General features: G+C 40.6%; 1 protein-coding gene across 1 annotated transcript in view; it reads right to left on the bottom strand.

Moving 5' to 3' along the window:
* Window positions 1-14844, bottom strand: part of phip (PHIP subunit of CUL4-Ring ligase complex) — a 291703-nt gene extending 276859 nt beyond the window's left edge. Inside the window, exons 1-6 of the mRNA XM_085997697.1 lie at window positions 14594-14844; window positions 14433-14491; window positions 14318-14347; window positions 14109-14168; window positions 5331-5481; window positions 5131-5229 (exon numbers count right to left, since the gene is read on the bottom strand). Of these exons, the coding sequence (XP_085853823.1) occupies window positions 5131-5229; window positions 5331-5481; window positions 14109-14168; window positions 14318-14347; window positions 14433-14491; window positions 14594-14633 (439 nt within the window). The 5' untranslated portion in view covers window positions 14634-14844. The remainder of the gene's footprint in view (window positions 1-5130; window positions 5230-5330; window positions 5482-14108; window positions 14169-14317; window positions 14348-14432; window positions 14492-14593) is intronic.
* Between the last annotated feature and the right edge of the window lie 33 nt (window positions 14845-14877).

Genomic DNA, 14877 nt, shown 5'->3' with positions numbered 1-14877 from the left:
CAGGGTCCCCAGTTAAAATGGAGCTAGATACAGGATCAGCTCTGACCGTCATAAATCGACGGGATTACAAGCGGCTATTTCCGCATATACCTTTAAAAAAAAGACACATCCATTATCTTGAAAACATATACAGGGCAGAAAGTATACCCCAAAGGAAAAATAAGGGTGCCTGTTGTATACAACGGCAAGGAAATACAAAAGTTGTATTTATACATTCTACAAGATGGTGGTCCACCGCTGTTGGGACGTGAATGGATCAGGAAAATACATTTAGACTGGCACTCCATTCACGCACTGACAGTGACCAGTAAGAAAAAAAACGATGATGACGTCGTACCTGAACGATTAAAAGACATCTTGGCCAACGCCAAAGAAGTGTTTCAAGAGAAACTAGGAACCTTGAAAGGCGTCACCGCCTCAATAAAAGTGGAAGATGCAGCAATTCCCAAGTTTTTTAAGGCAAGACCGGTGCCATACGCAATTCGTCCAGCAGTCGAGGCAGAGCTGGAGAATTTGGAAAAGGCAGGCGTATTATCCAAAATAGATTGGAGCAAGTGGGCAACACCCATCGTTCCAGTCATGAAGAAAGCATTGAATAATGATAAATCTGAAGAACAGAGAAAAATTCGCATCTGTGGAGACTTCAAGGTGACTGTAAACCCGGTCCTTCACACGGTACAGTATCCTCTTCCAAGGATAGAAGATATTTTCGCCTCACTATCCGGAGGGAAACGTTTCACCAAAATTGACTTGGCACAGGCATATTTACAGATGGAGGTTGAAGAGGCCTCGAAAAAATATCTCACGATAAATACACACAAAGGTCTGTACCAGTACAATCGACTGGTTTTCGGAGTAGCATCCGCTCCAGCTATCTGGCAAAGAGCTATGGAGCAAGTCCTCCAAGGGATTCCGGGGACTCAATGCTACCTAGACGACATCCTTGTAACAGGAGAAAATGACAACGAGCACCTTGCCAATATGGAGCAGGTGCTCACTAGGCTGAGAGAACGGGGCCTACGAGCAAATCGCCCCAAGTGCGAATTTTTCCAAAATCAAATATCATATTGTGGCCACATAATTAATAAGGAAGGGTTGCATAAGTCACCTGAAAAAATTGAAGCGGTCATAAAAGCCCCAGCACTTGAAAATGTTTCACAATTAAGGTCGTTCCTGGGATTAATAAATTACTATCATAAATTTTTGCCGAACTTATCAACTCTTCTACACCCTCTTAATGAACTGCTACAAACAGGAGTAATTTGGAAATGGAGCGAAGACTGTAAACGTGCCTTCCATAAATGCAAAGACTTAATCACGTCCAAAGAAGTTTTGGCTCATTACAACCCATCACTGCCAATCAGACTGGCGTGCGATGCATCCCCTTACGGCGTAGGAGCAGTATTATCGCATAAATTCCCTGATGGCTCGGAACGGCCGATAGCTTTTGCGTCACGCTCACTGAACTCAGCTGAGCGTAACTATGCCCAAATCAACAGGGAAGCACTCAGCCTGGTATGGGGAGTGAAGAAATTCAACCATTACCTACACGGACAAAAATTTACCTTGTTGACTGACCATCAACCCCTCATCTCCATATTCAACCCTAAAAAGGGTGTTCCCATCATGACAGCGCAAAGGCTACAGAGGTGGTCCCTTTTTCTAGGGGCACACCAATACAACATAGAATACAAAGGATCAAAACAGCATGGGAATGCTGACGGTTTATCGCACCTACCGTTGCCAACGGTAGAAGAAGAGGCACCTACAGTAGACCCAGTGGAGATGTTCCACTCAACCATAGTGGAATGTCTACCAGTAACAAATTCTGCCATTGAAAAGGAAACGAGAAATGACCCGACTCTCTCACGAGTCTACGACTTAACGGTGAAGGGATGGCCAGCACATGGCGAACCACTGTTGCCAGCATTCTCGCAAAGAAGAGAACAGCTGTCAGTATGCCGAGGAACCTTGATGTGTGGATCCAGAGTGGTGATTCCACCCAAACTCCAGGATAAAGTGCTAAAGGAGCTTCACGAGGGGGCATCTGGGTGGAGTGAAAATGAAGAACCTAGCCAGAGCTTTTGTATGGTGGCCAGGTATCGATGGAGACATCGAAGAAATGACCAAGAGCTGCCTAAGATGCCAGAAGGTCCAAAACGCCCCACCCCAAGCCCCTCTACATCCATGGGAGTGGCCCTCATCTCCATGGCAAAGGGTACACATCGACTTTGCTGGTCCATTTATGGACTCAATGTTCTTAATCGCGGTTGATGCACACTCCAAGTGGCCGGAGGTAATAAAGATGTCCTCCACCACCACGGAAAAAACCATCACAGTATTAAGGACCATATTTGCCAGGAATGGGCTGCCAGAACCGATCTGTTCTGATAATGGACCGCAATTTGTGTCCAAAGAATTCAGGAAGTTCTTAAAAAACAATGGGGTTAAGCACTACACGTCCGCCCCATACCATCCCGCCACCAATGGATTGGCTGAAAGGTTTGTCCAGACCTTCAAGAAGGCCATAAAGGCCATGGGTAATGAAGACATAAAACTTCAGCACAAGGTGGATAACTTCTTGTTCGCACACAGGAATGCAACACATATGGTTACAAACCAAACTCCCGCCATGATGTTCTTCAATAGAAGCCTAAGATGCCGGCTGGATTTGATCAAGCCCAACATCAGAAGGGACGTGGAGAACCGGCAATTTCAAGGCATGAATGAAAGGCCAACTAGAACCTTCCAGATAGGTCAACAAGTTTTGGCCCGGGACTACCGTACCGAGAAATGGCAGCCTGGAACTATCTGCACACGACTAGGACCGCTGATGTATACCGTGGACATCGGAGAAAGCATAAGGCGCCATGCTGACCAAATCATAGCGTCATCCGAAAAGGGACAACCTACACCACAACTCTATACGCCTAACGATGAAGTAGAGATACCCATATCTACCTCCGATCCGGTGATACTGGAACCCGATGAACCCGACACTGGCATTCAAGCCGAATCAGCCTTGCCAAAAGAACCTACTACACCACCAGAAACTACTACGCCACCAAGGCGTTATCCGGACCGAGTCAGGAAGCCTCCAGAGAGACTGACTTATAATTAATTAACTGCAGCAATGTGTAGATTATTTTTCTTGTAACATGTAATTAATAATTACTTAAAATATTATGTACTGGTTGGCTAAAAGGGGAGGAATTGTAGTGTATGTGCCTTTAAGAGCCCCATGTGTACTGCAATGCCGGTAATGGCCACTCGGGCTATATAAGCCTGTATATTGTGTTGTATCAGTTAGTTCCCCTCCAGACTTTGTTTAGTAAACACCTATGAAACCAACTCCTGTCTTCAGTGTCTCTATCAACACACAGACACAACACCTGTCACATCACCAACTTTAAATAACTCTAGAAAGCACCAAACACTTCCACAATTTTACACAGAGCCAATAGAAATCAAAAAGCAAGTTACCTGAAAGTTGTTGATGATCCTTTTAAATATCGCTGGTGGGGGGTCCTTCCTGCTGCTGAACACATGTTCAGCTGTGCGAGGTTAATACAGGGCGTTAGTTCCAGCGACGACAACAAAAATGGCAGCCCTGGTGTCAAATCAGCATTGCACGCTGATTGACATCACAATCTGCCGACTTACCATCCTTCCACCGCACGCTCCAACGGCTGCCCTACCGCCCGCCGCAGCCCACACCAGAAATGTGCACGCGCTGCTCGGATACCATTTTGGACCCAATTCGGCACCTGTAGCACCCAAACAACAGGCGCTATGCTACCAAATTTCTAGGCCTATATCGTTTCAGAAATGTCAAAGCAAACCTGGACTATCTCAAATTTATTTCTGCCCCACCTTATCCAAATTGTAGAAAATTAAAGTTACCCATGATCACAACTGTACCTTTCTAGCAACCTCAAATGATTCTAGAAAAAAAGACATCTTATCACATATCAGAAACATTCCAAAAAGTACTTCACAAATACTGAATTACTTTGAAGAACAATGACTTATGTAGGGAAATGCTGCAGTCATAATGTGCACAAGATACTATAAACAGCAATGAGATAAATAACCAGTTAATCTGTTTTTAGTGGCTTTGATTGAGCAAAAACTATTCACAAGGACACTGGGGAACCACCTGCTCTTCTATGGAGTGTCATGGGATATTTACTGCTGGAACAGGCAAACAGGACCTCAGTTTAACATCTCACCTGAAGGACTGCACCGCTGACAATGCTGTGCTCGTTCCTGCATTGAAAAAACAGCCTAGGTATTATGCTCATGATGGAATGGGGCTCGATCCCTCAACTTCCTGACTAGGTTAATTTGTTGCTCAGCTCTACTGATCATTAACAGTTATCAATAATTATTTTCCCACTATTTTCCCCCCACAGAACTTATTCAACACAACTGTAGTATTCAACTTGTTCATGGTTAACTCAGTAAAGGCTGCTCCTCCCTTTACTCCACTAATCAACATTCAACTGGCATAATTCCAAAGAACGACTATATAAATCTCTTTGACCGTCTCTAGGAATTAACCACATATCAGTTAGTGTTATATTCCACTTTTGTGCATGCTTTCATGCTATTACTCTTTACATTTCGAGATGTTCCAAATCTCATCACCCATTGCTTTGTCCATTCTCATGCAGTGTTTATTACATCAAAAGTGCAGAGACGCCTCTAGGGCTGTAGTTCCAAGGTTCTGATGTACACAATATAATGTGGAAAGTCTTAACCCAATTTCTACTGGGCACTGGTTGACAGCACAAACCTGCTTATAACTCAGCATGGGATGATACTAAACTGGCACCTCACTCAGTAGTAAGGATGTGCAGTGTAGTAAACAGGGACATTGACACTGATAGAACAGTAGTGCTCTTCCACAGTCAGGTACATCATTCCACAGATACACTGTTGCAGCAAAATAGTGGGAACGTTACTCTGCACCTCACGATGATGCAAAAAATGGAAAACTATGCCGTTACCAGTATTGCCATCCCTCACATTGAGCCGCATAAAAAATGTGAAAGACGTTGAACTGGTAAAAAAATAAGTTGCATTTTGACCATTACCAAAATGAAACAGAACCCAACATAAACATACCTATACTAGGTGGGCTGCCATAATTGGTTGGTGGCTCAGGGGGCCTTCCTCGATGCAATGCTGCAAGTGCCGATCCTTTCCATACCACGTGCTTACAACCTGTTATTTTTGGGGAAAAAAATCCAGAATCACCATAATGAGTTTGCTTTGAAATGAGGAAGAAAAATGATGATATTGTTTCAACACTGAGCTGCTCGTACTTTTATTTGTTCGAAGCAAAGACTGTCTTCCAGCTCCCAGTAACGAGTGCACTCCTGGGACACTCTGTGGGGTCTCTTTCTCTAGGAGAGGTCCAAGTCGCTGACATATCTGAAGGAGATGATCTGGAGCTACGTGTCTATGAGTTTTTACCTTTGCAATACACAGAAAAAAAATATTTGCTATCAGAAATAAGCGTGAGAAACTATTAAATACCTGGGTTCACACACAATACAAAAAGATTATTCTTCATCAATACCCATTTCCTTTTCAACACTATTTCACAGTAAAAAAGCAGGACAGCATGCCTACATTTTACAAATCTGCTGAGTCGTATATACATACATACATTATAATATTACTATAATACATTTAATTACCTGCTCCCCTATATTTAAGGCATAAGCCAAGCATAGACCTGTGCCTTACATATCAGATTGTATTGTAAATCTGGTTAAACAGGAGGGCAGCAGCTTGGAGAAAGCAGTTATCACCGTTATCATCGATCCTCTAAATAACGCCTGGGGCATTTTCATTAAGATCGCATGAAATAGCTCCAGAAAATTTGAGTACCAAAACATTTTGAGAGAGATCTTAACAATAACAAAAACTGAGCTCCATTGCTGCTCTGCATAGAATATATGTGACACAACAGGAAGAATGTGTTAAGGGAAAGACTAATTTATATTAAAGAATTTTATTGTATAAAATCCCAGAAAAATCAACTGAAATTACATATTTAGATTAGTTTCAGCTAAGGTGTAGGTGCTGAAATTCAAAGGATCACCTGGGCTTACACAAGGCAGGGTCTTTTGGCACCACCCATTGACAAGCAATGGGGAATTAAACAAAATAAAACTGAGTAGTATGAATGCAGAACCAGCTATAAAATAACTGCTAATAGCCTTAGAAAATAGAGAACACTTGATTAAACTACTTCAATTGCTGTAACAATTAACATATTATCAATTTTAAAAGATTTAATCCAATGCATCACATTCCTTTAAAGCATTCCTGAAGTGGTTTTCTTCAACACAAAGCATACTCTGTAATATGAAAAGAATGCCCATGTCACACAAGGTGATCCACTATATATGTTGAATGTTGATCCAGGAAAGTAAATTTAAGCTGTCCCCCCGCCACTCCAACGCCCCCCCCCACCCCACCAAAGCTCAAAAGGAGGGAGCATGTGGAGAAGGGGAGGGGCAGTGGAGGAGATGGCGGAGAAGTCGGTGAAGAAGGGGGAAAGGGCGATGGGAGGAGATGGAGGAAGGTGAAGGAGGAGAAGGCGGGGGAGGTGTGTGGAGGAGAAGGCGGGGGAGGTGTGTGGAGGAGAAGGCGGGGGAGGTGTGTGGAGGAGAAGGCGGGGGAGGTGTGTGGAGGAGAAGGCGGGGGAGGTGTGTGGAGGAGAAGGCGGGGGAGGTGTGTGGAGGAGAAGGCGGGGGAGGTGTGTGGAGGAGAAGGCGGGGGAGGTGTGTGGAGGAGAAGGCGGGGGAGGTGTGTGGAGGAGAAGGCGGGGGAGGTGTGTGGAGGAGAAGGCGGGGGAGGTGTGTGGAGGAGAAGGCGGGGGAGGTGTGTGGAGGAGAAGGCGGGGGAGGTGTGTGGAGGAGAAGGAGGAACATGTGCAGAAGGAGGAGGGGTAGACATGTGGAGGAGGAAAGGAACCAGAGACAGAGGACTGAGGGTCAGGACGAAGAGTTCTTGGAGAGGAGTAGGAGAAAGGAATAGGAAAAAGGTGGAGGAAGAGGAGGAGGTGGTGGAGGAAGAGGGAAATGAAACCCAGAGAGGATAGAAGAAAGAAGATAGAAGATCAAGAGTTTGGAAGAGAGAGAAAAATAGACTTGGAAACTGAACAGTTCCAACTTAAGTCTATTACTCCACACTTCCATACATGAAATGTTGCCTATTTATCCGTATTTGTGTAACGTAAATTTATTTTATTATTCAATTATACATTAATGGACCACAAAAGTGCAATAAGCATATTTTGGATGCAAAATACAAGGAAAATCATACATTATCAGACTATCCAAAATACCCCAGATTTTTAATCTACCCTTCCCTCCATGCCTTTGGACTACATAATCTTTCCATTTTTTGCTTGGATGATTCAGCACACACTCATTCATTGTTGTTAAGGATATCTACAATAAGTGTGGTGCTTTGTTGCGTTCTTGTCTCCCTAGTTTGAAGCAACTATAACTTTCTTTGCAGTGACAAAAATAATAATTAAAGTTTTCCTTAAAATAATAAGATTGATCCAATTCCCCAATATTGCAATTAAGGGTAACCTGCTAAACAGCCACAGAAAATGCTCTACAAATTATTTTCTTTGCTCTATTCAACTGAATTGAGCCAATTTTCATATTGGGTGGACATCAGCTGGGCAGCAGGACTGCACTGACTGCCCAATGTCCTCGGCCAGAGGCCCAAGACATTTTGATGGCCGTGCCTCATCTGCATAACATCAGCAATCTGCAAGCGCTGAACCAGCACTCGCAAGCAACATGCCGGGATGGGGGGGGCGGGGGGGGTGAGGTGGGGGGGGGGGGGAATTTGGCCACTCCCCTGCGGAGCCAAGCCAGAAGTTCAGACTTAAAGGAGCTTCTTCTAGCCCTACAAAAGAAAAGTGCCACAGGTATTTTGCAACATTTTCATGGGCGGAGCATGTATGGCACACACTCGGCCTGGCAGTACCTGAAAATTGCATCGGGGTATGATCCCAATATTCATATTGCAAGTAGGTTTCAACCTGAAAGAGTCGGGTCAGAATTGGCAACGGGTGGATCAGGATCGGGACCAGGTGGTAAATTCGCTCTGCAATTTTTGGAGTGCTACCGCCCTCTTCCTGCCCAGTGATTAACAATTTCAAATTGACAGAACTGCCCCTCATCATCACCACCAACCTCCCCCCCTCCACTCAACAACCTAATGGATAAAGGAATCGACTGCTTTCACACTCAGACCTGAATGTCCCTATTTCAAATTCCTGAGTCAGCAGACCTTGTCTGGGGCAGTAGTAGCGACTCTATAACTGGCAGTAGTGCTCCTGGACAAGGGAAGGCGAAACAAACAATGGTCACTTGCGTCAGATGGGGGGCAATACCCATGGAACTGCATCCTAGCAAAAGCCAACAAAATCAAGGAGGGGGAAAAAAAAGTACTAATTTAAGGGAAAAATAGTAGTATCAGTATGAGCATTTCATTTCAGGAAAAAGAATTCAAAAAGTAGATAATTTTGTTGCGCTAACATTTCCTTGTAAATTTCTGACATGCGAATAAGATGTTCACTAAATTAATTTAAGGGAAAAGGTCTGCACTGCCCTAAAATGTGAACATTTTAAAAACAGTTGTTTCTCCACCTGGGATAATTTTTTTTTTCTAGCGCTATTGATGCAACAAATAATACAAAACAGCTATAAAATGTTCAATAATGTTTTCACCCACTTAAGAACATAAGGAATAGGAGCAGGAGTAGGCCATTCGGCCTCTTGAGCCTGCTCCGCCATTCAATAACATCATGGCTGATCTGATCTTGCCCTCAACTTCACTTTTCTGCCTGTTCCCCATAACCCTTGACTCCCCTTGGCTCTCCTTAGAACACAGACTTGCTAGGATGATGGTAAGAATGAGAAGATGTAGTTATATGAGGGAGTTGAAAAGCTAAGACTGTATTTACTGGAACAGAAAAGGTTAAAAGGGGATCTATAGAAGTGCTCAAAGTTGTTTTTAAGTTTGAGAAGACAGTGAAAAATGATTTCCATTTGTCATTAACCAGGAGGCATAAATTAGGACTTTGTATTGATAGCATAAAAGAGATAAATAGTATTATTTTTACATAGAGGGTTATTATAATACAGAATAGACACCACCAGAAGTGGCTATTGAAGCCAAGTCAATCATTGTATTTAAGAGGGAACTGGATTGGATAAACACTTGAAGAGGACAAATATTAATGATTAGGCAGATTTAAGTAGATCAGTCCAAATGTGGAGTTCACGCTGACACCGACACAAATAGTCCTGTTCTGTATGGAAATTTCTATGATTCTAAAATTTGCTTACTCTGCATCATTTGAGTCCATACATGTGCTGCGCAGATTACTAAGTATATTCTGAGAATCTTTATTAAAAAGCACCTAATGTGCCATAAGAAAAAAAAATCATTTTCTTTTATGATTTTTGTGACGCCTCGTTTCATATTCTGTACTTAGCCCAAGGCAAAATGGTCCTGTAACTTAGCTGTATCAGCACATCTCGGGCACCCTGCTAAAAACATACTAATTAATTAAAGTCTCCAATAAATGACTTATGATTTTTTCTTAAATACTGCATTTTTAAATCTATTATAAATTGTCATTTTTTTTTTAAAAAAAGCTTTTAAAAATAAAAATTCCATTTACATACTTTTCATGCAATGAATGAAATTGAGGACACACAACTACTGTACTACCTGTGGTTTTACCACATTTAACCAGCACTTGTTAGTTACAGTCTATTCACTCACGCTATATATATATATATATATTACACCTCTACTAGGGGTAACACATGCTGCGTATAGATTGATCATTTAGAAATTTAAAACATAGTTCAATTTTGTGATCACTGAAAAGATTTATTTCAACATTTAATTTTCATCTTCTAGATGCTCAATCAATTAATCCTCAAAATGTGATCCTCCTACATTTTATAAAGACTTATTTGCAACAAAGAGATCCCAAAAACATTGTAGCCCATCTACAGCAGTAAACTCTCAACCAATGCTTCATTTATGCTGGAGGTCAGAGGTTGTATTGGTTCAAAATTGGCTGAAAACACACTTCTATTTGACAATCAAAAGTAAGTGAAATGTATGTGCTACACTGGTAAGATTCAATCCTGTGCAGATTTAGCAGCATCCTAGAGTAAACTAGAAGTTTACATACAATAAAAAAAATTAAGACTATGCCCCGGTCATGTTTTAAATTTAAAGGACACAAAAATTGCCCACACAAAGATGAAATTCAGACAGCCATGTGCCGTAAGCATAAATAGGGCAACTCTCCTTATGTCATTCACATACCTATTACCAAGCTCAGATTGTGGCAATGAGTCGCAATAAAACAGAGGACATGTGTTAGTTTCACCCTTGAAAAATATTCACAACTGAACTTCCAGCCGGGGATGGTAGAAGGGAATTTTTGCTAGTCTCACACATGTCCACGAGGCTGACTGCTAGTGTCAAAAGTTTGAGTTAGGAGGAAGGATCGTAGAAGCTTTGTTTTTTTTAATCCTTGGAAGGAGGTGTCCGAGAGGCGATTGTATATAGTGGTATTCAAGTTAACAATATGGAAAAGGTAAATCCAGGAAATTACTTTAAATTAAATTGAGAGAGTGGGAAAAGAGATCACAGGTTCAAACTAGTAAAAGGCAAATTTAGAACTGATATTAGGTAGTGTTTCTTCACAGAATCTGGATAGAGTACTTTAATGTCACTTCAGAAATGGATGAAAAAATGGCCAGAGAAAAATCATTTCTCTCACATTTCAAAGTCACTTCCTGGTGGTTCAGTTGGAGAATGTTATTGCTAGTATCCATGAAAATATCCATAAACTGGACTGTCCTGTCCTCCAGGCCAATTAAGTAAAATAGATGTTGGGGGAGGCAGCTAAATTAGGGGGGAATTTTTTTTTTTTTTTTTTTAAGCACACTTGTCAATTTTACAATGCATATAATTACTAAAAACATATGAAAAATTATAAATGTTATATGAAAATGTTGTTCTAATATAAGCAAAATGTACTATTTTATGACTTTTAGTTGTCTGTAGGACTGCATACTTATGGGATGTTTTAAAATTAGATTGTCAATAGGTTGTTCATCCATGTCATTTGTTTTAAATCCCTCCAAAACTTCTGGAAGTTTAATGGCTCTTATATTTACATTGGGCAGGGGGAATACTTTAGTACTTCCCCACTAGGTTAAGAAAAATCCCTATTCGATAATCTGTTTCAAGGTTACAACTGTTCTATATGACAGCAACGTTGTGTTGGGAACTCTCAACAAAGTTCCTTAAAAAGGCAATGCAATAATTAATCCAGTGATGAAGCAACATTTTAGAAATAATTCCTGACATTGCTTAGCATTTGAAACCATGTAAAATTAACAGAATGTGTAAGCTGTGACAGGGTGCAGATTAAAATTGGGCCACAGCAAATGTCATTGAAATCTATAAGCACACACAAGTCGCAGTTGTAGGGATTTGATAGCTGGTCTTCCTTCTTTGGTTAGGCAGTCACCTAAAATGCTAGTACGGCTCCAACAGTAATTTAATTTCTCCAATATTTTGTAACATTGTCCAATACAACATGCTACTAAGGGTTAAATAACTTTAGGAATTTGATGAAGACTACTTTCTAAAACCAAAACACTTAAATATTTAACTTCCTGCAAATTATCTACACACAACTGTTAAAAGTATTAATTTTTCACTGCAATAAACAGATACATAGAATTAAAGTCCCTTCTAAAACTGTGATCAGTTTGCAAAATACACAGAACATGTGCACCTGAAAACATTATTTTCTGAATTATAACAAAGCAAAAATGGACAAATGCACAAATTATTACAGTATTTTGGCATAAATTTGGAACATCGTACTCATTACATTTATTTGTGGCTGAAAAATATTAGTTCTAAAATGGGATAATTCCAAAATTATCACCAATATTAAACAGACAGCTTTATTTTGTGTTCTCAGAATTTAGATCAATCAGAAATATCTATATACCTGTAAGAAGACAACTGGTGTATATACACACACACACACACACAGTTCAGCAAACTATTGTGCATTTTGCCACATATTTTTGACTGGTGGCACGTTACCACTTTTTTTGGGGTGGGGGCGGAGGTTCTTAGTAAAAGTGAGCCACAACCATATTGTACCTAACACTCTGCATTACTCCTACATAATCACACGTCAGTTGTTTTCCAAACGCTTCTCATACTTCCAGTCAAAATTAACTTTCTTAGAGGTTTCAATCACTTGCAATCCAACATTATCAATGGGGAAAATATAATGAAGTTTTGTACATTCACAGAAAGCACCTCCAGCAGATTAAGAAAACTCTTACCAAGAATATTTATAGATATTCTGAGTAAACAGGCCGTCTCCAGTAGCATATCTATCCAAGCCTTGTGTAGTTGAGGTCACACACTAAACATATATATATTTTCAACATTCATTTTTGTTTATTCCTAGGCTGTAAATAAGTATGGTGCCCAATTTATGTAGTATTTTTCATGTAAATTGGCCAGTATTTTCATAAACAGCTGCGCTGAATTTTGTAAATATTCCACAGTATATTATGTTAAAAATAAATATTCCAAAATTAGTCAGGATGTACTTGGGAAACTGGGTATTGAATGTCAAAGGAAAGACCACAGTCAGAAATATGAGTGCACTACTTTCTTGGAAAATGTGAATAGTCTTGCTGTAACAGAAATAGACCAAATCAGCAATATCCCAAAACAATCTTCAAAAAAAAATGAAATAACCTCAATGCTTGCCTTAATGAAAGAATTTACATGTTCCAAGAAAAAAGCTATGGGCATTCAAATTTAGTGCACAAAACTGCAAAATACGACAATTACGCTCAAAGAGTTTGCCACCAGTTTCTTATTTTTCCTCTACAGTAGTTCTTGCTGCTCTCTCTTTCTTTCTTCCCCCTCCCACCACCCGACCCCCAATCAATTGAACAGGTGTACTGCTTACCATTTTAATACTAAATTAAGAACCCATAAAAGAACTTTATTTAGAATATCCTTACACCATAGCTTCCAAAGACAGCTTTGCAAAGTTGAGCTTCTGCTGTAGTATATTATGGGAAGGGAATTCTGAAAGTTTTCACTTGCAAAAGTACTGTTAAAAAAAATCAACCATTTACATTGATCTTGGAAATAACACTGTAAACGTATTCTTAAAATCACTGAACACCACCATCCATGCCCGCAGCGTTTTCTTACTGCGAGGTAGAATTCACAAAATTATCCATCCTATCTCTCACCAAAAATTAGTTCACGCAATACAGTATATCTGATCTTAATCTTGCTTGGTTCTTGCTTTTTCTTAAAAAAAACTAGAAAATTCCCCCATAAACCAAAACTCCAGTTCATCTTTTAAGTTATTTTAACTACATGATCATGCAACATTTTTTTTTAAATCCCTTGAGACTTTCCTCCTTTTTCTGGCCTACAATAAACTCACTGCTGCAAAAGAAATTAAATAATAACTTACCCACTCATTCCTGTAAAATCTGTAAAAAATGTAAAATCTAATGTTGTTTTGGATTTTTTTGTGTGTGTGTGTTTGTGTGCAGATCTGCAAATGAACTAGAGAAGCTTTCAGACCAATCAGCGTTGCCAAGCTGCATTAGTGCTAGGAGTGTATAGAGAGAGAGAGAGAGAGAGAGAGTCAAAGCGCCTCCCTTCTTCTCACTGCTGCCCTCTCGCCACACTGAGCGCTCGCGTCACTCAGGCAGCCCTGCTCCTGCACAATAATCATGACGTATCTTTATTTCCACTATACTTAAAACTACATATTTTTTTCTGATTTTCATAATTTTTACCCCAAACTTCAAACAAATTCCCAATCACCTGCCACTTGCTACTGACTGTTCTTTTTTCTCCCTAAAGCATTGTTTTTGGGGGGGCTAATCCGGTTTTCCTGGTGAAATTTTTGCGGGAGATTCAATTTTTCCTCTCTAAAAGTTTTCTCAGTGATATGAATCTCTCACCAAATTTTCGTAGGTCCTGGGATGCTCCGTCCCCTTCCAGTCTATTCGTTTCGGCAGCAGCTGGAAAAAATAAACTCTGGTTACAGTCACCAAAATTCTCCCAAAATCCCTGCCAAGCATCTTTTCTTAAAATATTAAAAGACGATGCAGTTTTAAATTAGAAGTTAAAGTCCTCTGCAGAGTTAGAATGCGAGCTGAATGCAGCCTACCTGCTTCTCCTCCACTTCGCGTATCAGGACCTGAAAAGAGCACATAAAAGCCGTTTATTGTATATGAAAATCAATCACAAAGCATTATCAAACCCCAAAATGTAGATTTGCTCACCTCAGTCGCCTTCTGACAGGGTCCGGATGCCAAAAATCTGGCTATTAGGAAGTACAATTCTATTAAAATAATAAGACAGTGTTCAGTCATCAGATGCCTGATGGTGGATGTAAATTTAAAAATAACCCACATAATCCTTCCTGCTTCATGTGCTTACTCACCAGATTCCAACTCATAGATTTGTTTAGTATCAGCAGGCATGTTTTGGGGTGATTTTTTAGTGTTAAACGGCGAGGGATCCGATGTAATCAGCTAGTCTGTGCGTGAGTGTTTACTCTCCAGGAAGAGTCTCCTCCATTCACCCACATAGAGAGAGAGGAGCCGACTCCTCCAGCAGAGCGACTCCTTCCGCCACAAAAACAGAGTCCCGCCAACCCCCCCGCAACAACAAACACACAGCCTTTTTTTAAAAATAAAAAGACATATATCCTTCAGCACCCTCTCC

The sequence above is a fragment of the Somniosus microcephalus genome, chromosome 9 (genome assembly GCF_052327205.1).
Source record: "Somniosus microcephalus isolate GS21.2 chromosome 9, FLI_Smic_1.0, whole genome shotgun sequence".
Lineage (NCBI taxonomy): Eukaryota > Metazoa > Chordata > Chondrichthyes > Squaliformes > Somniosidae > Somniosus > Somniosus microcephalus.
The sequence above is the reverse complement of the archived record's forward strand: the minus strand, read 5'-3'. Positions and strand labels throughout refer to the sequence as shown.